Genomic DNA, 23051 nt, shown 5'->3' with positions numbered 1-23051 from the left:
GAACTGTTTGCATTGCCATCTAACATTTGCGGGCGGAAACTAAGTTAAGGTCCTAATATTTTGAATATTTCTGCTGTGTGGAATATTATCTGCTTACAGAGTTGGGAAAGTTACTTTTTAAAAGTAACTAGTTACAGTTACTCAAAAAATAACGAGTCGTTACTTTAAAATTACTTTCTTGAAATAATTGTAAATTATTATTGTAAATACAAAAATCTTACATTTTAAGCTTTACTAAAATATAAGAATTAAATTTTATAATTAATACCTATCACATTAATTAGTCTATCCACTTAACAAATTTCAAATCTGTACTTAACATAATAAAAATTTAATAATAGTCTTATAGAGATAAAAGAATTTAATAATCACATGTTCCATAAATACCTTGATAAATTTATTAAATTAATATACGATTACTATATAATTTTAATTTTATTTTACGTTTCCCAAGTACTATTAAAATAACTATTAAAAAAGTTACAAGTTACTAAAAATAAGTAATTAAGTTACAGTTACAGGTGGGAAAAAAATAACTAAGTTAAGTTATAGTTACCGAAAAAATGTAACTGTAACTTCGTTACAAGTAACGAGTTCCCAATCCTTAGTGATTAGCACAAGCGCAAGTGCAAAAATGCATTCACACATACAAGACTCTTTTTCAGCATATACAAAAAGTCTTATTCAATGACATAAAAATTGCAGCGACATTCTGATACCATGAAAATTGCTGCTTATTTTGTTGTTTTGAAGGATTATATTAACAAAGAGTAAATATTTTGATTAAATGGCGTAATAAATGAGTATTTCTCAAAACAAGCATTTTAAACACGTTGTGTTCTTACGATAGGATTATAAAGTATACGTTTACATGCTATGTAAACATTTACATGCTATTCAACATTTTTATCTATTTGGGATTCTTCAATGAGAATTCAATTATTAAGTTGTATTATTCAGTAATTGGAATATAGTTAGTTTTTCACTTCAATTACTGGCACAATCGACATTATCTATATGATGTTTCATTAAAATTATAAACGATATTTATCGATTATTTTATTTCTTATTATTTTTCGATCGTTGATAAACCAAAGTTTTATATAGACATTAGTCCTGTTAGTACTTTCATTATTAACTATTTATTAATAAAAATGTGAAACTGATCATACTCTCTTATTCTATAGTTCAATCATTGGGACATTTACCTTGTATCGCATACTTTACTTTGAGAAACGAATATTTATTTCTCTCAATATATACTAACTCTAAACAAATAATACGAATTCGGATTGCTTAATGTATCGGCGATATACGATTGTGAACAAGTATTTCTAGAAAAATGAAAAGATAACGCCCTATCTAGCCTCAATGGGGACGGGTGGATTAACTCATGATGATTTTGCAAGCTGAATCGTCGAACCTAGAACGTTACGTTAACATTAGTTGATTTCGCCCTAGCGAAGCAGTCTCAAGAAATTGGAATTCTGCGACGCTTCCCGACGCGGGGAGCACGTCCGTTGTGACGCTGGCGCGCCGGTTAGCGGCACTATCATTATCGCGTATTATTATTCCACTCGCTCGCGGGAGCGGCGCGTAGCGGGCGGCCGAGAGCGGGGGGAATTATCGATCGACGCATGCATGCACGCCGGTACCGAGAGCTGTAAATAACACTTTTTATCGCCCGCGGTCTGGATTTCGGAGCGGGGCGTAATCCCTCGCCCGGTTTCCCTTCGTCGTCGGAGATTTATCTGTAAAATTTCCGACCGGGGGAAAAAAGGAGGAACGAACGGGGGCCCACGGTGCTCACCCCTCCGAAATGGTAGCTCTCGGGTGGATGGGACCGGGCACCCGGTGCCCGGCCGTCGTAAGATCGTCGTGCTCGCTCTTAAGGTATACCTCGCAGCTGACTACGTGGCGGAATGCATCAGCGAGATGCTGTAGGTGATCCTCGCAGGGCCGTATCGCGCGGTCCGCTCGCGCTTTCCGTCCAATTTCCTCCATTTCTCTCATCCTCTTGCTGCCCGCCGGAAATACAGACGGAAGAGTCGATGTCTCGTCGGCCGTACTTATGTCGACAGTCGAACATTTCCCTCAGGTCGCACCGTTCAGCAGCAGATTCGGCAGATCGAGTGATACAGCACACATACGCCCCTGACACTCCGAAAAGTCGCTCGAGGGTCTCTCGTTACGTTGCGTCGTTCGACAAGGAAATTTGCCTCTGAGCTTCGATGCGCGCGTATCGCGCCGCGCATTGCGAATGTACGCGTGTATATGTGTAGCTATGTATAAAAAAAATATATATGTATATATGCGTACGCGTTTGCGTGTAAGGTGAGGCGCATCGCATGGCATGGCATGGCATCGTACCGCACCGCATCGCATCGCATCGTGCGACGGTCCACGCTGCGGTTCGCCGCGCCACGCTGCGGTTCGCCGCGCCACGCTTGATTTATCGGTCGACATTTTTTCGGGAGATTTTTATTACGTTTTGATCCCGTCGCACGCATATATTTACCGATCACCGCCGCGCGCACGGTCGGCCCTTCGGCTCGTGGTCGCTCTGGCCGAGCTGAGCGTGACACACTCGAGCCGTCGCCAAAAGTCGTTCGCTCGAGCCTCGGCCACCTTTCAAAGCGAGAAATGCCCACCAACCGCGGCCCATTTGTTCCTTCGCTCTCATTACTTTCCGTCCGATTAACCCTCTCGGCTCTCTTTTGATTGCACACATCTTACTTCGTAGATACCTCAAGCCGCAAATGTAAACACAAGTCGTACTCCGCGATTACTAATTAATCACGAACACACACGCCGCACACACACGTGAAACTATATACACTCTAGTTCGTCTAGTAACTTTCAAAATTACTTAATCGATAACAACTACGTCGTGTCTCTTTCCGATTTTCTGTCGATTAACCCTTAATTAATGCAATATAAGCGGAAATACCGCTTGAACCACACGTTTATTGCGTTTAAAAGAACTTTTTATCTTCGATCTGAAACATGTTTGGTTGTAAAAGCTACACAAATTTAGAAAAATAATGAAATATACGAAAGATGAAGTGCATGAAACATATAAGATACAAATAAAAATAAAATGTAGAAAGTATATCGAATTATAATTTCATGTTCGAAATAATTAATTAATTTCCTTAAGTTAATCATGATATGATTTGCATTTTGCCACATCACTTAAGGGTTAAAAGCAGTCTTTCCTTTTTGAAGAACAGTTGGATTAATTCTGTACTTTAAAAAGCAGCGATCTCAGCTCTTATCACCAGCTTTGATATTTTGGACATCGATCCGTTTTCTTCCAAAGTACAGCTTTCCGTTTCAATGAAAGACGAATATGCAAATGGCAAAATAACACCCGAATATGTAAATAATATATTTCCGAGTGCTCGTTGAAACGCTTCAATGTTTGATCGTTCGCTGATCTACTTCGATTTACCGTCCTCGTATCAAGTCCTTTCACGCTTCTGTTAAAGAAACGACCATAATAAAATCAACGCGCTCGCTCGGCGTCTGCGGCTTCGACTATCCTCTGAAACGTGACGGCGTCCAATCCGACAAAAGGCCTGTCGCGCGCCGCGAGGGGAAGCGAACGGCGTCTCCTTCGTCGTCGTCGTCGTCGCCGGCGAAATATATCGTCGAAATCGTCGTCTGTGGTCGGCGGATTCACTTTCGCGTAGTAAAGAGCCGCGAAACTGCTGTAGATTAGCAAGGCTGCGGTGGCGAGCTAAGGCAGACAGTAATACGAATGAGTTTAAGTCGCAAATCGATTACCTGCAAAATGCACATTTTGCTTCAACTCTGAATCGCTGATTATTGCTTTTGGATTACCTGAAAAACGGCCCAAAATTTGTAGCTCCCTTCATTGATGAGAAAATCGTAGTAACCGGCCCAGTAATCGACCTTAGGCTGACTTATCGCCTTCGTGTGACCATGATCGTCCTCATCGTCCGGGTGATCGTCCATATTATCATTGTAATGATCGTCTTGGTAATCATTGTTGTCCCCTCTGGCATTGTAACCACGTCTGTAGGCTCTGCTTCGTCTGCGGGTTAAACGCGGACGATTAATCCACGTTAATTGACTCAAACTGTTATCAGCCAGACCTTTTCTCTCATACTTCTTCGTAGAAGACTTCATGGAGACTCGGAAAAGTCTCAATCGTTTGACACCACTAAGAGCGATAGAGTGGTGAACAGAATGGAAAAATCTCTCACCTGATAGTCTGCGCGATCGTGGTCAGCTCAATATTTTCCCCGGGTGCTCCCGTCTCCGAAATTGATTCCGCATTCTCGATGCTCGATTCGGCGGAGGCGTGGTAGATGCAGATTGACAGTAGGACGAACTTGCAAGCTAATCGGCTGGGTGTTGTTTCTGAGAAATAAAAATCTAATAAAAATATTATTCGTTTAGAGCGGTATATGTTAAGAAACACTCATTATCCGTGCGCGCAAACATTTATTTCACGCCATAATTTCACAGATATTTCACATTAATGTTCTTCTTACTGCAGCTACACCGAGAGAAAAATACTCGAAAATTTATTTATGGGATATAAAGTTTGCTTTTGTGAAATAAAGTTTATTTTTGTGAATAAACTTGGTACCTCACAAATAAATGTTCAAGCAATTTTCTCTAGCAGTTACTGACCCATTTTAAATTTTTTAATCATTAACTCCGCGAGGAACTATCGTCGCAACTACTATCCGTGATGTATCGTAGGCGCTTTGCCTCCTGCGCTTGCCACACGAGATATACACCATCCCACTACGGTCGTCACATTTCACCCGGTCCTGAGATCTTGACGACGAAGAAAGAGAGAGAAGATGCTTTACTCCTCCGCCCTCCTCGCTGAATATTATTTACTTTCCCGGGAACGGTCTCGTTGGTGGTTTGACACTTGGAAAGTGGCGCGGGAAAAAACCTTGAGACGGAAAACCTGCGGTCGTAGCGTCCGACGTGGTACTGAACGATCCTCGGACCCAGTTTCGATACTCCACACCGGCGTCCGGTGCATGGTAACTGTATCGGCGGTAACGTTAAGCAAATCCGACAGCGTTAACAGCCCTAATTGTTACAGATTTCGCGCGTCGTCGTCGCTCGGCGAATAGCTACCGTCGTGAGCCGATACGTTTCATTGATGATCCGCGCTCACGCTTCCGCATGACGCAACGTGATTTGGAGCCGCGATACCCTTAGAATTATTACGTAATTAACACGGTACGTGCTACTACGAGAGCTCCGACCGATACTCGCTAAACGCTCGTGAACTATCGATTTCAATTTGGACACGTCAATGGAAAACACATCGAGGCCCGCTCGGACGCGTTGCGCTCTCGCACTAAGTCGCACTAAGTAAGAAATTGTTTTTATTGCAACTGGTCAGTCAGATCGTCGAATAATTAGCACGTTCTTAGGACAGTACCGTTGAAACGATATTCTAAATCAGCGATAATTGCATACCGTTCTGCCGTTAACGTTCGCTCGAGCCGTGCGCCGTTTACGCAAATTGCTTCGACAACGTGCTGAAAGCCTCGGCTTGCAGCACGCGCACATTAGACGCGACGAGAGCTCGAGTACAGCAACGAATCCGAGCGGCTCCGAGAGCGAGATAGAGCTAAGGGGAAATACATCGTCGTGACACCGGGAATTAATCGACAACATCGTAAGTATTGCGTTTATTCGGAAGCGGGCGGTTAACTCGCACGCTGGAAATCAATCAATCAATTATAGACAAAGAACAGTAGGTGCGGGAAACAATAAAGACGACTGTGTCATCATACACGATTCCTTCTTCCCATGCCTTTTTCTCTTTGCCTATTTATCTCGAGGTATACGTACATTCCACTTAAGCCTAAACGACGTACTTCTACCTTTTACATAATTATCGTGGATTAACTTAAACAGGATTGGGTGACAGCTAGTTAATTAATTAAAAGTTAAGTCAAACTGTTAAGAAGTTTATAACTTTTACTTATTTATTTAATTAATATAGTTAACTCTTAATTTAGTTGTTTCAAAATAAGCTTGTAAGCTTGTAAGCTCGTAACTTAAACTAGTTATCTTAAAATGTACTAACTTTAATTTATTAACTTTTTCCTTTATATAAGTTAAAATAATCCATCAGTACCTAAATCATTGCGAAATGTTAACAATGAAAAAAATGAAAAGAAAATAATAAGTTAGTTATAATAATAAGTTAATTATAATAATAAGGCAAGTTTTTTGCCTCTCTAAGCGCCAGCATACTTTTCTTGTATGGAATGCACTGAGCATAAAACAGTTGGTATTTTTTTTTATAAAAGACTATCTTTTCATTAATAATTCGCAAATTTAATCTTTAATGAAAAAGTTAATTATGCAAAAACATATACACCGTTCTGCATAATTAACTTTTAATTTTAATAAATTAATTTAATGTTAACTTTTTAATCTAGTTTGTGTTTGTGTAACTTTACACGTAAACTAACTTAATTTAAGAGCTATTAACTTTAAACTTAATATAATTTTAAACAAAAACTAACTCTTACCTAACTCTGAATTTCAACATCCTACATTCAAATGTCCTACATTCAATGATCGCGTTAACGTTACATGCCTTATAAATTAATTGCCACACCTAATCGGGTTATATCGTATGCTCCACTGCGACAATCAGTGCTCCCTCCACTCGAACGGGAGTATTCGAAGAGTGAGCATTCGGTAGATCGGTAGCCTGAACTTTTACGATGAGCGATTTTACACGACGTTTACTTAAAAATCTTTACTACCGGACATCTCGGCGAATCGTTCTACCCCCTCGAGTATCTTCCCGGCAAAATTCCACCAGCCCTCGTCCGGCTCGCTCCTTTTAGAATGACCCGCAGAATGACCCGCAGAATGACCCGCAGCCTCCGCCAGGGTCGTCGGGAAATTGATCTTATGCCTAGCGATGCTCTTCAGCACGAGCGCCGCTATGTATATAATGAAATAAATGCTAAAGTACAGCGGTACATACCAGAGCTTCTTCCCTATGAAGTAATACGAATAAGGCCGCTTGTCGAGCCGCTGATCGTTCATTTCCGGCGGCTCCTGCGTCGTGTGCTCGACATGATGCTCGTGGTACTCGGGCAAGTGATCGTAGATCACCTCGTGATGAAAATCGTGATGATCGTGCCCGTACGAGTCCTCCACAAATGGAAACGGGCGTTCGTGATGGTTGGCGAATTTCATGGGCTTCTTCATAGGCTCGTTATTCTCGTACGAAGACGCGACATCAAAGTTAGGATATTTCATCTCTGGCCTATCATCGACGTGATAATTGCTCGACGGTGCTTGATAACCGCTCGGCATCTGCGAAAGATAGAAATAGATTGTGAGAACGTATTTCGCATTTGCTATACTTTTGTATTTTTATCAATGCAAAATTGAAACGCACTTTATTCGTGAAACAAGATAAATGTCCTAGTAACTGAACTTTGTCTCAATATGATTAATATGTATTATATTTATATTTAATATTTCTCTAAAGAAGTTTTTGAAGTTTTGTTAAAAGATATATTTTTATCTAATTTGTAATATTATTTCACGATCTTTCAATTAATGAATCTGTAATATTCACTAATCAAGATGTAATTTATTTTTCAGTTTAATTATTAGTATAATCGGCACTATCCAATATGTCATTAAAATTATGATTGATATTTATTGATTGTTTTATCTCCTATTATTTTTCGATTGCTGACAAATAAAAGTTTTGTATAAACGTTAGTTTATTATTATTAATTTTGTTAATAATTCAATTGAGTATTTATTGATAAACATGTAAAATTGATCACGCTTTCTTAATTAGTTCAATCATTAGGACATTTATTTTAAAATCAGTTTTGCTTAAATTTAATGTAATCGAAGCGATTGATCAACTTAAGTACATCAAATTAATAAGTGAGATTATTTAGAATTCAACTATTTATCAAGCAATAATTACATTATAAATTTATGAAGCATATACCTTATCGTCCGTTGGCATAGATGGATATTTCGAAACGCTGATCATTGGCTTGGACGTCGGCTTGTCTTCGAGAAATTCTGGTGGGCTGTACTCATACATGGCAAACGAAATTGGACCAGGAAACGAGGATACATTGAAGCTTCCTGAATTCGATATACTCGCTCCTTTTTGCGGTCTTCCGTTCTGCGGCCTATCATTCGTGGACACGTCGAATACTGCAGGTGGATTAAATCGTTGTTGAATCTGCTTTTTGCCTGCATTTAGCTTAGCTATCATTTCATGATCCAATGTCGAATATCTGCATACACAAACACAATAGATTATTAATAAAGAATACTAGTAACTATTTGTATTGATATGTAAACCAAACCTTCCTTACCTGGGAGCGACTGGGTGGTCGATCGCTTCACCTTTCTTCAACTTCGGAGTTTTGGGCGTGACATACACAGGCGATACTGTGATAACAATGTCACTTATATTCTTATCCTCGTTGTCCATTTTCGTATCGTTTCTCACTTGAGTCCTGAAGTGTATAAATCAAATTTAAATTCGGTTCTCTCGTGCAGGAAAGCGCTTCAAGAATATTTTATTCAACTAGAGTTCATCTTGTATTTGAAATTCAAACAAAAGAAAACTCGTTTAATATTATTCAAAAAAATATAGTATACGAGGTGAACTGTTCTCAAAGTACGCACCTGCTGATCCACGAGAAAGAATCGTGAGAGCTTCTCGCTAGCTGGCCGTTTCTCGATACTTTCGTGTATGACGTTACTCCCGACGGCACCGTGGCGGTAAACAGGCGTGGAAAGAGAAGCAAAATTAAAATACGTAACATACTCGCTGATAGTCGAACATGAATGGCCGTGATCCTGAAGCCGGTGTCCTCTATATAGACTTGTAACTGTAAGTACCGCTCGCAACTGTCGAAAATGTATTGTCCGTGAACTTCAGCGTTGTCGCTTTAGCGTGACTTCGGCTTTTCCAGTCGTGTCGACTCTCACGCGTCACGGACAATATATCGTTTCTCGTTACCTATTTGCAGCCGAGTGGACGCGAAATCGCAACGGAATTGGTGCTCGCGGCCGTCGAAGCGTCGATTTCGACGGTCCCGACGACAAAACATATCCAGCCGGTGCAGTCATGCTAACGAGAAGAAATGACGCCTGACAAAATCGCTCTAATTCACTTTACAAACCGTAACGATCCGTTATGAGAGTGTACGCTCTCTGGTACATAATCTGATATATTACAAGTAAAACGGATTGTCTCCCATTATCGACATGAGGAAACAGAAAGATAATGCGATCCTGATACGTTGTTTACGTTTATAAAGATAACATTTCAAGGAACAAAAAATACTACATTTCTTAAGCGTGTATGTGTGTGACGTATAACATGTGTTCTCTTTTTATTCTCTCAACGTACATTACGATTTCAATAAATATCGTAAAGCAAAAACAAACTCCGATGATTTATATGCCACGGGAACTATTATTAAGACGAGATCTGAGCTTGGATGTGATCTTTGAATACACACTGATATGTTACAATGCATCAATAATACCGACGCGAATGCATTTAACGGATTTCTCTTTGATTTGTACGATAGTGAGATTGTATGATTCGATTATGATACATACGCTCGTTATAATTGACTATCGCTTCGATGCAGCTAGGAAGCTAGGTCAATCGACACGCTTGTCGTCTACCCGCTGGCTCTCCACTGTGATTTCGCACTGATCCGACTTGTCGGCCTCAAAGTTCGGATTGGTGAAAGAGTTCTCGCGAGCACTGCTCTTCTCATTTTTGACGTGAGACGTATCGCTTTTCCTGGTCGATTTATTCTCGTGTTGACTGATCGGAGTTGTATTAGTTTTGTTAACGTTCTTGGCGTTTTTAATAGCTTCTATCTGATTTGAATTTTGTTCGTTTGTTTCTGTCGACAATTCCTTCAAAAATCCTCCATTGTCAATACCGTCATTCTTCACCGAGTTATCTTCCCTTTTCTTTTCGATTTCTTTAAGCTGCGGTTTTTCCTCGAGATTGATATCGTTCGTGTGCTTCTCGCTACTTTTCACGTCGGTAGGCTTTGGTTTCTTCTTCACGATATCGTTGCCTTCGACCTGTGGTCGCTTCTTCAAATAAGCCACATTGAATATGAAATATATTATGCCGGTCACTAAAGTTATCACCGCGAAAATCTGATAGGTAGGTCTGGTGCCGAAAGCCTTCATTAAATAACCACCGATCAGACTTCCGGAACCTTTTCCTGTAAATTAAGAAATTAAACGAGTTTTACTCAACTGAATTCAATCGTTATTACGTGCTGAAAGATTTTAATGAACATACCGACTCCGTAATAAACACCACCAAGCAGTCCTTGTATTGAGCTGTCGGTGGACGTAGTTGATAATTTCGCCGCGTAAGTGACGGCTGCGGTAAAGCTGAGAGACGACGTGACTGACTCCAATGCTTCGAAGATCAAAGTGTGCCAAGGATTGTAAATCAAGGAATATCCTGCGCAGGAAGTGTTTCATTATGCTTCTAAACGCGTTCGTACGTGTTCTGCACATTACTGTGTAAACTACACATTACTCGAATTGTCACCGAGTAATAACTGAACCACTTACCGCAAAGCCTGACGGCATAGAACACAAATCCGATGAAGAGTACGTTCGCGTGACCAATTTTCGATATTATTGGCCCAGAGAGTGCCAACAACGGTATGCCGGCGATACCGCCGACAGTTATGGTGATACCCATGAGTGATCTAGATCCTCCCAAATCCTGGATCAGCCAAAAGAGGAATGACTCGATATATCCCCAGGCTGTGCCTATCAAGACCTTTCCCTTTTATTAAACTCTGCATAATTAAATTTGCTTGAGTTACTTGCTAAAGACGTGACGAAAATACGTTTATCAAACGGAGATGCGAATGTTCCTCTTTAATCAATAATTATATAATTATAATTAATATTACACAAATAAATAAGTTTTATGAGACTCTTTGATGTCCAATAAAAAATAATTCAAGAATTTATGAGAGTCACAAATATTATAATATAATAAAAAACAAAAATATAATTTCTAAAAGAAGATAGTAAAAAAATTAAATATATTATTATATATATATATATATATATATATATATATATATATATATTTATTTATTTAATTCATTTAAATCTTTCGATCCTACTTCAAAACATCTTTAGTAGTAGAGATATTCAGAACATAAACACTCGTAAGCATTATTACTGAACAGACTAATAGATAAAAATATTAATTGTTTGTGGAGCGTTTCACTAAATAACAGTGACATAAAATTGAAAAGATAGAAATAAATGATAGTAGAATAGTAGAACACATTTTCCTTCTGCGTTTTAAACATATAAATCAATTTTGCAAACTTCTTTAGTGTTCAATCAGATAAAATTTCAAATATATATTTTATTTCTTGACTATATCTCTCTAATAAATTAAATTATTTTTATTTTGATTACACTGTAATACCTGTAATAATGTGTGTGGTGTATTGATTCTTATAGACCTTTGAATTATTTTATTTGATTAATATTGAAGAGTACAAAAACACTTACCGAGAACAAAGCAAGCAAGAAAGAGCGCAGCAGTCTCGATATTTCGCAATACAGTGAAGACGTCGCGCACGACATTTGTGGACGGCGCCTTAAATTCTAAATTGATCAGCAACATGAGGAAACCTGATGCGAGTTTCAATGCCGCGTACAAGTAGAACGCTGGTCTGAAGGAAGAGATTCGCTAAGTTCAACGAGTCTAATATCTTTGTATAAAAATCGCAGGAATATACACACGTCGCGATCGAATTACCTGAAATCGGTGTAACTCTTTCCCCTGCTAGCATAATCTATAAGAAGACCCGACAAGGGCGAGGAAATCATGCCTCCTATACTACCGTAAATCCTCTGAAGGCCGTAATCCGCTTCGTGTTCCCGCAATATCGCTATTACGGCACCTTCGAACATCGCGAAAGTCGTGCCACCGATAATACCTGAAACGAGAAAAGGAAGTAAACTCTTTTAATAACGTTGTAAAATTCATTCTATCGGAACAAAGTATCACGCGAGAATCAAGATAAGCTAATTACTCTTTTAAAATGAATCAATGAAACATCACTGAAAACAGTGAATATACACTGATTTACAGTTATAAGTGTTGCACTGAAAGTGCTCAGTGGTATAACTGATATCAGTGACCATTCACTGATTCACTTTAAAAGAATAAAGAGAATTTTTATCTCGAAGGACAGTTGCGGGATACGTTGATGCATCGTGTACTGACCTATGAATACTCTAATGACGAGGTAAAGCCAGAACGTCAAGCTTACATTGTATTCGATCTCCATGTTCATATTGGAACACATCGCGTTGCGAGGTACAGTAACTATGCATCTTTTGCTACACTCGTTCGTGTTCAAGACTCGTTTGCTTTCCAGATTTTTATCGTGATCATCGAGCTGCGTATCTATCACGATTCGAGTGTCTGTGGAATCCGGATTATCACAGGTAAGTTTTCGAAAATCTTCGCCCGACCAGGATATTTCTTCCGCCAGATATTTCTGCTGCTCCTCTTGCCGATCCTCTTCGTCCAACTGCAAACTCTTGATCTTCGATTTATATAAATGATAATTTATCGTTCGATCGGAATTCTGGAAAACCATAAGATACATAATGCGTACATTATTATTACATTATAACGTCGATCTCTTTTCATACCTTCGGCTTGATCAGATGGCCTAACGTGCACGAAATACGATTCCCGTATACTTCATGCAACGTATCGATCGAAAAGTTACCAAAATCCTCGACGTGTTTCGACGGAATACATGAGAACTGATAGAGCTGATCCGTCGGGAAAAAATAGCGATTTTTAGAAACCTGACGGATGGAAGTCTTGAAGAACTCGTTGTTCCTCAATTGTCGATTCTCTCTCATGTCTTCTTGCTGGCCAACATTCTGCGAATGAGTACAATACGACAATATGTTCATTAGCGAGGCGATGTCAGGAAAATAATATACGCGCATTGAAGTTCTCTTACGCGCAGAGTGACCAATGTCTACCTTCAGCAGACCGCTTATTCGTAACATGATTTTAGAAATCGTGTCTTCAGCGTGAGAGACAACCCGTTAACATACATGTAGCGCGCAAACGTGTAACGTACCGCTGGCAGGTCGTTCTGTGCAACGGTGTATTTGTACGTAATATTAGCGCCGGTCTGCAGATTGTAATGCTTGATCGTATAAACCCTCGATTTCAGTACTAAATCTCGATCCGTCTCGTTGCCCGTCTTCACGTCACACACGAATCTGCGTGATGAAAAAATCGTTGATATTCAAGGCTCGTATCAATAGTCGTTACCTGAAACTTATCTCACGCGAGATATTTAGATTCAAATTTAAGTCCATATTAATAGTAGTTACTTAAAACTTGTTTCAAATAAGATATTCAAGTTTGAATTTAAAGTTAGACATGAATTATCTAGCTGAATCGCGATTACAAATATGTAATGTCGCATCCCTTATAGAAATATCATACTAAGAATCATTGATAATTACTTATTATCCAGTATTTTTAATACTGAAAATAAGTAATTATCAATGATTCTTAGTATGATATTTCTATAAGGGATATATTATATGATTTAACTGATTTCAGATCTAACTCTAAATTCAAATCTGTGTATCTCACGTGAGATAAGTTTGATGGGTACCAATTTTTATTTAGATTCAAGTTTTCTAGTTAAATTATATAATATGTATGTTACATTATATTTGTAATCGTGATTTAACTAAAAAATCTAGATTTAACTCTGTATAAAAACCTGAGTATCTCACTTGAGATAAGTTTCAAGTAACAACTATTAATACAGATCTTAGAATTGAATTTAAATTTTTCATCTGAATCATATAATATTTTATACAACGCATGTTTCAAAGACATTTTCGGGACATCTTTAAGATATCTTTTGGGCTCTTTTAAGACATCTTTGATACGTATGTTGTGTGCAATGTATCATTGTATGTATCAATCATATAATGTGAGTTATATTCGCGATTCAACTAAAACACTTACATCTAACTCTAAATTTAAATCTGCATATCTCACTTGAGGCAAGTTTGAAATAACGATTATTAATACTCTTAGAGACAAACGGATCGAATAAAGCAGTATACACGTCAATCGCGATTTAGAAAGATTGAATACGATTCAATCTTTTATCATTGAAAGTCAGCTAGCAAAGTTACAAGAAATTCGTGGAGCATTAGCCGCGCATAAGCTGAAACAAAACAAACAGGAAGACAAGACACTCGTATACGTGTGTAGACATACATATACATATGTGTGTGCGCATTAAAGCTTTTTGTCGCGATTGTCCGAAATTACCGTTCGCGATAACCGTATCTTCCTCGACACGCTGCCTTTTGTCATTGAAATTAACGTTGAGGCGAATAAACGAGCGTGATGTATCTTTCTTCAGGAATCTTTAAGTATGCCGTGAAAAAAGATGGAAATTTGCTAAACTTTTCTCCTCGTCCCGTTATTGGCTCACGTAATCAGTCGATCAGCTAACTTACGCTGACGCGTAATTAGATTTTTTACTCACCCGCAACTTTCTACCGTGACAGCGATCTCCGATTCTAATTTTGTCTCGCACGGATGAGTCTGGCTCATTGTGTGAAGTAACGGACCACCTCCACCTTGACAACCGAGGTCCATGACTATCCTCTCAGGGAAATGTACTGTCACTCTGCCGATCGGCACTAACAACAGCAATAACGCCGCTAAACCGCCGAACGCGGAAAACACCGACAGTAAAATCTGCCAAAAGAAGAATAGATTAATGATGGCTATGCAAATATGTATACATGATACATGTATACATGATTAATCTTTTAACTGTGGATTACTTTAGAGCTAAACGATCACTGAGGATGGAATACTTTGAGTTGTCGTACGTCAATCGGTGAAAGAAATAACTTCTCGAGAAATTGAAAAGCAATGCACCGAGACAAACGAAGGTAAAAGTACCAATACCTGAACGCGTACCTAACTCTGAGTATTCTTATTGTTTTGACCTTTAAATACGAATATTTAAACACATAACTCAACATAAAATATATATACATATATCGAATATATATACAGGGTGTTCCGCCACTACCGCATTATCTTTTAAGGGCGGGTTCCTGAGGTAATTTGAATAAAAAAATCCTAATGCAAAAATGGCGAGGCTATAATACCTTTCAAATTATAAACTATTAAAGTTGACCAACTATACTGGCTAAAGTACGCGCGCTCAGGTACGGTACAACACACAATGGTACAGGTGCATGTCTCTTTTACTAATATTGATACGGAAGTTCCATACATACAACAACGTATATAATAATAATCTGCCTTTTCTATCATTTAAATAAACATATCGCAAATAATAATTTCGTCAAAATGTTATGAATAAAATATCACACAATATATTTATGAGAATCAATAAGCTATCACACATTTGATGTTTCTTTCAGGAATTTACAACTAATTTCATATCTTATGCAAATTCTCACTTATGTGCTTGCACCTGTACCATTGTGTGTTGTACCATACCTGAGCGCGCGTACTTTAGCCAATATAACTGGTAAACTTTAATCGTTTATAATTTGAAAAGTATTATATATATATATATATATATATATATATATATATATATATATATATGTATATATAAAATATATACACACACACATACACACACACACACACACACACACACACACACATTTACAGGCACGTCGAAATGACAAATGATAAAGGTGCCACACGCTATATAGAATAGCGGACACCTTTATGGTAATAATTGATCGACACTTTAACAGATTAAGTTAAATATTTCATTTTTACTTGAATCATATTTAAGAAGTCTTACAACTATTATTCGTATAAAAAATATACTTATGTAATGCGTAGAAAAACGGTAAAACATATTAGACAATGTTATTGTAAATTTATATAATAATCATAATATCGTAAAAAAAATGACATTCATAGGAGCACCTTTATCACTTGTCATTTCGACGTGCCTGAGCGCGCGAAATCTCAGCCCTATTATTGGTGAAATATAATCGCTTCCTGTTTGAAAACTATTATAGCCTCGACATTTTTGTATGAAAGTTTTCATTTTAAAATGTTCTAAAGAATCTGCCATTAAAATAACATCCGGTAGTTTCGAGACACCCTGTATACAGGGTGTCCGGTAACTGATTGAGCAACCGCCGCGTATAGGTGGAACAGGTCAAAATAATCATAAAAGTTATATACCATTTTGAAGTTTTCTCAATATTTATTCCGTAATTAATTAAAATGTATAAACGAATAAGTTCACGAGAAGCGGAAGGACAGGCTCTGTGTGTAAAAGAAATGGCTTATCTCTTAGCAACGATGAGTAAACAGCTAATTTCGAGACGAAGTAACAAGCGATACGTATACGTTACTCCACTTCGAAATCAGTTGTTTACTTATCGTTACTAAGAGTATCTATTATCGTTACTACCATTTCTTTTACACACAGAGCCTGTCCTACCGCTTCTCGTGAGCTCATTCGTTTATACATTTTAATTAATTACGGAATAAATATTGAGAGAATTTAAAAATGGTATATAACTTTTATGATTATTTTGACCCGTTCTACCCGTACACGATGGTTGCTCGATCAGTTACCGGACACCCTGTATATGTGTGTTTGTCTACTTTATGTTAAAAGTTTAAATATTTCTCTTTAAAGTATTTAAAGATCAAAACAAAAAGAACGTTCAGAATTAAGTACGTGTATTCAGGAATTAGTACTTTTACTTTAAACCTGATTTATTACAGTCACTAAAATAAGAGATCACTAAGAAAGAGAAAATAAAGAGATCATAAATCCAAGTGCGCATCGCAGTTGATAACCGTTGTATGTGTCGAAAGTATATACCGAAAAAAATATTTGAAAATTTATTTGTGTGTGTAAAGAATAAAACTTTATTTCGCAGAAATAAACTTCACATACATGTTCACAGAAATAAACTTTATATATCTCGCAAATAAATTTTCAGATCTTTTTTCTCAGTGTATAGGCTGAAGAAATTCGTTGTGGGCATACGTGCATTTACAGTCCATACCGATGACAGTTACCGGATGTATATATGAGTCCACAGCATTCGAAAGGTTAAACGTACAACAGCATAACGCAAAGAATAAAAAGAAACAAACGATACGCGAGAGAAGTTTTTGCGCAACGTAGCGGGAACGTCTCGCGTCGAAGAAAGTCAACCCCCGTATTACATGCCGCGACACGCACAGCATTACGAAAGTCAATTATTTTGGAAAATCACTTACCCTGAAATTTCCTATTCGATCGGCCAACATACCGGCGAGCGGCGGCATCACCATCGACACGAGAGGTGTGATAGAGCTCATTATCGCGGTTTCTTCCACATTTATTCCCAGTTCTCTCATGTGTATAGTCAGGTACGGATACAGCACGAAGAGTGCTAAAGCGGGACCATAGTTCTCGTTATAACGTTGAAAGCGTCGATCCCGACGGAGATTTTGCGTCTGATTTTACCCAGGCATTAGTTAGTTGCAACAAAGATACGGTGGAAAAGCGCGCAATTTGGCCGTCAATCAAAATTACTCACTGGACGACTGGACGAAGAATATCAATTTCAGAGGCATCAGCTCCTTCTGACGGAAGTCCTTGCTGATCCTCCTGAAGCAGCTCTTCAGCATTAACATCTTGACGTATCGTAGCGTGCGCATGCACACGTATATGTGTTTGGATCTGACGATTAATTGATCGTGAAGTATTCAGTCTGTATCGTGCACATTTCCGTCGCGTACTTGTCACTACTGCGTTCTCCGTGTCTCTACCTAGAAACAATTATAAAAATTCCTCCGATATAAATGATCCCTCCTGTGCAAAAATACGACACGTCCTATAGCTCGCAATTCCAAATTTGTACACGGGAGAAACAGAATGATTGGCCCACGTCAACCTGGTTATGTCAGCCAGATTGTAAAATACAGAACAACTAATCATGTGATTACTGTAACCGCAGAGAAATTGCTGAGTCAATGATGTTACAGCAGTGATGATATCTGTTGCTCTAATTAGAATATATCTATAGTAAATGTCAAATTTTATCGATTTCTGCTTACCATAACCAAATCACGTGCGACTATATCCATGTAGTTGATGTATCAAAGCAACTGAGTCAGATCAACTGTACACGGACAAAAAAGTATGGTTGGTCTACACATAAATCTGGCTATGCCGATCAGATTCAATAGTAAAATACAGAACAAGTAATTATGTGGTTACTGTAACCACAGAGCAATCGTTGAGTTACAATGACAATACCTGGTTGCTCCAACCAGAGTGTAGCCATGGTAAATGTCAGCCCAGCCGATTTCTGGTTGCCACAATCAGATCACGCGCAACTACGTCGGATGTAGTTGATGTGCCAAAGTAATTGAGTTATATCAACCGTACACATTACTATTACTAACTCAAAGATAACTAGGATGATATAACTGTGTCGCTCGCAACTAAATACGTCTCATTATGTGCATCATATCTTTTTTCCGTCGTATCAATCGCGACGACGCGGCACTCTCTCGCGGCGGCAACGCAACCCATTAATTTGACCGGCCGTGTCATCGTCGTTACAGAAATCCGACGGCCATGGCATAAAATGCCGTGTCGATACGAATGTCACGACTTTTACATAACGGTTTTACAATACATTCGACGTCGGCGCGCGCGTATACGCCGTACGTCAACTTCCGCTCGTGAAATTAAATTCGTGAAACGTTCACCACGAGTCGTGGTCGTACGTGCAAATATTTATCCTCGAGATAATCGATTTTCGCAATTCTCCAGCGAATCATCGTCGCGTTAATGAAATTACACATCCGCAGAACGCTATATTAATTCGACTTCGCCGCGTGTCGATGTGACAGCACGATTTTGTTTGCCGTTTAAGCGCAAGCAATTTTGCAATGCCATTTTGTGATATTATCATTGTTTTCCTCGACAACTTCTTCAATGTGTCAGTGCCGCGAATACCTTTGTATCGTACGTCGCGAATTATAAGACAGAGTACCACAATTAACGCAAAATTGCCGGTTGTTGACGGCGTTGAGAGGAAAGACCATTACTGTTCTAATTGCATAACTCGCACATTGGCGAACCTCGCGGAAGTGAGTGAGCATTAACTATTACTTCTCTTCCTCTCCCCCCTCTCTCTCTCTCTATTTAATTGGATCGCAAATGAACGTTTTCTTGGAAATATTTTCATAGGAAATAATGTCCGCTTATGTGACAAAAAATTACGAAGAAACGTCAGTGTTAAAAATATTTAATGGATTCACACACAGATATTTAGAGTGTTTTTAAATATTTAGAATGTGCGATGTCCTGGAGTTTTTGTATTAGCTTGATCTAATAAGAAATATTGTTCCACAGTTTGATCGCTTTACTATGAAAACCAACTAAATCTGAAGCATCTGTACACTGAGAAAAAATACTTGAAAATTTATTTGTGGAATATAAAGTCTATTTATGCAAAAAAATTTTTTTGTGAATTGAAGTTTACTTCTACAAATAAACTTTATAACAAATAAATTTTCAAGTATTTATTTTCTCAGTCCACTTAAGATCAACGAACTTGAATAATTTCGACGAAGAATGTGAATAAACTTTATATACTAGAAGTAAATTTTCAAGTATTTTTTAAGATTTTAAGATCATCTTAAGATCAACTTAAAATCAACGAATTTGAAAAATTTTCCAACGGTTTAAAGGCTTTTCAACGATTTTTCGCAAAAGAATGCACAAATTAAAGGGCATTTCTTTGGAAGCACGGTTACTATTTTGTGTCTTTTTTTATAACTCTCTTTGACCGCGAAAACCGTTGGCTGTGTTAGTAATGCTAAACGGACACGTTCTCCATTCAAGGTTCAACACGTGCTACGGGCGGAAGGTTGCGAACGTACAGAGAATCTTAGCGAGCATATTTACGGTTCTCTAATTAGGAGCGAATGCTAAACAAATTTTTACTTTAAAACGAAGAAAGCATGTGTAAGAATGTCTTCGAATGCCTTGGAAAAACTTGTTTGAAACAATCAGTTATTCATAACGAAAGAAAAAATAAAAGAGCTTTGTGTAACTGAAGATTAATCGAGAGAGAGAGAGAGAGCGGGATGAGAAGGAAGGAATCTGCTTGATAAAGTCTCGATGGAATTCTTTCACGTAACGCGAGCAACAATATATCCATGATGTAAGAATACAAGGTGTACTATTGCGCATAATAGCAACCGAAGACGTAACCGAAGTCAACCGTAACAATGAAATGTTGCCCCCAAAAAACACACTTTTCATATGGAAATAATCTAACCATATTTACATCAAATTTAACCTAGGCAGTTGGGGGCAATCTCTGATTGGTCAACCACTGCGCATCTTCGGGAATGGTTCACCTTGTATTCTTATATCATGAATATATCACTTCTTTTAAGGCACGAATATTAAACCAACTTCTGTGACACGTCGATTGCGTTTCTCAATATGCAATCTCTCACGAACGGTAAAGATTCGAGAAATGTCACACGGTATTCATACCGCAATGAGTTCTCAAAACAATCGAATGAACAAGTCTCATGCGTGTAAACGAGCAGAATAGTGCTTACATTGAACGGCGATATGGTATGCCGCTTTATCGTTTCCACAATGTTATCGGCGCAATCGAATTATCTGCATTGCAAAAACCCAGATAGCACAAAAACATTTCATAAATATTCTTATGAAATACGAATATCTTTTATTTCAGGATATTCGAATATGATATTCTATAAATATACTTTCAATATTACATATACAGAGATTCGTATATTTATGACAGAAAAAGATGTTCTCTTAGAACAATCGTACAGTTTGTTTACTGCGCAATGTAATTGCGTTCATGTAACTGTGAAGTTTTCATAACATTCAAAATAGTAATACGCATTTGTTATAGTTTCGTATGATGTAATAGTTTCGCATAATACGTATTCGAAATTAAATACTTAAATCATCCCTCTATAATTATGGAAGCAAAATCAATGATCAACCTACATATTTTATGTGCACTTATAGAACATTTATAGTTGATCATTCGAATATACTAATAACGTACTATTAACATACAACATTTTTAGTACATTCACAGAATATACAAATATACATAAATAATATTCATGGAATATCTATAGAATATTTTTGTGCTCTCTGAAAATCGCAACTTTGACCGTCGCGATGGTCGGATCATTGCAAAAAGTGTCCACTAACTTTCACTAACTAAAACGAATAAATTAACGTCACGAAAAGTGACATTGATATTAATATGTTATGAATATTCTACATGTTAATATGTTATGTGAATATTCTACATGTACTAATATGTTAGAATATTCTACATATGAATTGTCATTTGCAACGATTTACTCGTTTCGTTTAATCGCACGATATTACAGTCTCAGTTTCACAGTATAATTAGAATATGAAAATAAGTTAATTATCGGTAGACAAAAAACTGTAAAAGGAAAAATGCGTTCACGCGTAATAAAAAATCTTAGTGTGAAATACTCTGTTGCAAAATATACATTTATCCGGTGTGATACAAGATCTCTGTTGATAAATTTACGTAATGAGTCGTTTAATAACCATCAGATGAGATTGCAATATTATTAGAATTCTTATATAAACGTACATTATGGCCGTTAAAACGCCGTTTGTAATTGATTTCACGTTCCATCTTATCCAGGAAAAACATTAGTCGACTATAATAAATAATAATTTGTAAATTAATTCCGACTTTTTTCTCGGCTTTTTTACGTATATGTAAAATATCCACGAACAAAAGAAAGAAGCACGACGACCGCGAAACATTTTTGCAACAACGATATTCTTGCAAAATGCATTTAATTCTTTCGTGCAATAGTGATCGATGAGTGTTTTCACACGACGAAAGGACAAATTGGTTCAAGTGTATCGAGGTCAGGTAACTATTACCTCCTAGTCCAGTATAAGGTCTTTGGAGCTTATTGAAAGGAACTTACAAATTACGTTATTAGTACTCCGCGACACGCGTCGTAATGTACGGCTGTACGTACGAATCGTCGACGATAGATGTACACGTCGATGATTCAAAACGTGCTCTAACCATCGACGAGTCCGTTTGCCAAAAGGTTCCCACGTCGCGTCGCTCTTTCGTTGTTACGTGCGCGTAAATCGCGCTCGCGGCGAGAAGCAGCGTAACTTTTGATCGCTATTCGATATGATACAACGTAACTTACATGTGCGAAGCGTTCGTCGTCGATAATTGCACGACTTTTAGAAATTAGAATTTGCAAGTTATGGTTTAAGTACCGAAATTCCCAAGTTTCAGATCGACGCAAAAAATTCCGAATCAAACAACACTCGGCTTCGTCTCGACAAGCGCGCGTTTGCGACAAAATATATTTTGGAGTACAACCGAATATGTACAACTTCGGCAATCGAATAAATGAGAGAAGACAAAGCACCGAAAAAGATCGGAGGAAGTAAAGAGAAATCGCGCACCTTCCTGGTAGAAGATAAGACGGCTAATCGTGGAGAAGCAACGGATCCTTAAAAAATGCCGACGGATCCGTACGGCGCGATGTCGAGCGCAATACTGGCACCTCGTACAAGGTAGCGACGTCGAGAGGAAAGAGCGCGCGTATTCCAATACACCGATCCGATCTAAGTGCGACAGTCGCGACGCATCGTCTCGCGAAGATGTATATAGCGAAGGCGCATTCCCTCCGACTCGCCTCGCCGATGTACCGTATCCTCCTCGTGGACTCGTGACAGAAGTGTCCTCAGTTTCGGAGCAAGTCCGCCCGTTGATTTCTGAAATAGTCTAAAGTTAGTATCGCTGATGTAGTATGCAGCACGTTCTTTCGTACTTATTTCAAC

The 23051-nt window shown here is 38.2% G+C and overlaps 3 protein-coding genes across 3 annotated transcripts; all 3 read right to left on the bottom strand.

Annotated features, from left to right (window-relative positions):
- Positions 1 to 473: 473 nt before the first annotated feature.
- LOC116847127 lies at positions 474 to 4669 on the bottom strand. Its single transcript, XM_032821792.1, has 4 exons — positions 4666 to 4669; positions 4233 to 4389; positions 3847 to 4060; positions 474 to 3742 (listed from the first exon to the last, which is right to left on the bottom strand). The coding sequence occupies exons 1-4, from the start codon at positions 4667 to 4669 to the stop codon at positions 3509 to 3511; spliced, it is 609 nt and encodes a 202-aa protein (XP_032677683.1). The 3' UTR covers positions 474 to 3508.
- A 996-nt stretch (positions 4670 to 5665) lies between these two features.
- LOC116847151 lies at positions 5666 to 9169 on the bottom strand. Its single transcript, XM_032821853.1, has 4 exons — positions 8701 to 9169; positions 8385 to 8528; positions 8006 to 8303; positions 5666 to 7347 (listed from the first exon to the last, which is right to left on the bottom strand). The coding sequence occupies exons 1-4, from the start codon at positions 8838 to 8840 to the stop codon at positions 6769 to 6771; spliced, it is 1161 nt and encodes a 386-aa protein (XP_032677744.1). The 5' UTR covers positions 8841 to 9169; the 3' UTR covers positions 5666 to 6768.
- A 214-nt stretch (positions 9170 to 9383) lies between these two features.
- On the bottom strand, positions 9384 to 22812 carry LOC116847145 (major facilitator superfamily domain-containing protein 6). The gene is made up of 12 exons (XM_032821837.1): positions 22674 to 22812; positions 17713 to 17944; positions 17411 to 17565; positions 14649 to 14863; positions 13206 to 13350; positions 12760 to 12999; positions 12326 to 12692; positions 11855 to 12035; positions 11605 to 11768; positions 10636 to 10839; positions 10355 to 10522; positions 9384 to 10274 (listed from the first exon to the last, which is right to left on the bottom strand). The coding sequence occupies exons 2-12, from the start codon at positions 17831 to 17833 to the stop codon at positions 9691 to 9693; spliced, it is 2544 nt and encodes an 847-aa protein (XP_032677728.1). The 5' UTR covers positions 17834 to 17944; positions 22674 to 22812; the 3' UTR covers positions 9384 to 9690.
- Positions 22813 to 23051: the final 239 nt, after the last annotated feature.

This window comes from Odontomachus brunneus, unplaced genomic scaffold, assembly GCF_010583005.1.
Source record: "Odontomachus brunneus isolate Ranch 3 - 2012 unplaced genomic scaffold, Obru_v1 Obru_scaffold_074, whole genome shotgun sequence".
NCBI classification, from domain to species: domain Eukaryota; kingdom Metazoa; phylum Arthropoda; class Insecta; order Hymenoptera; family Formicidae; genus Odontomachus; species Odontomachus brunneus.
Note: the sequence above shows the minus strand (reverse complement) of the source record. Positions and strands in the feature narration are given on the sequence as shown.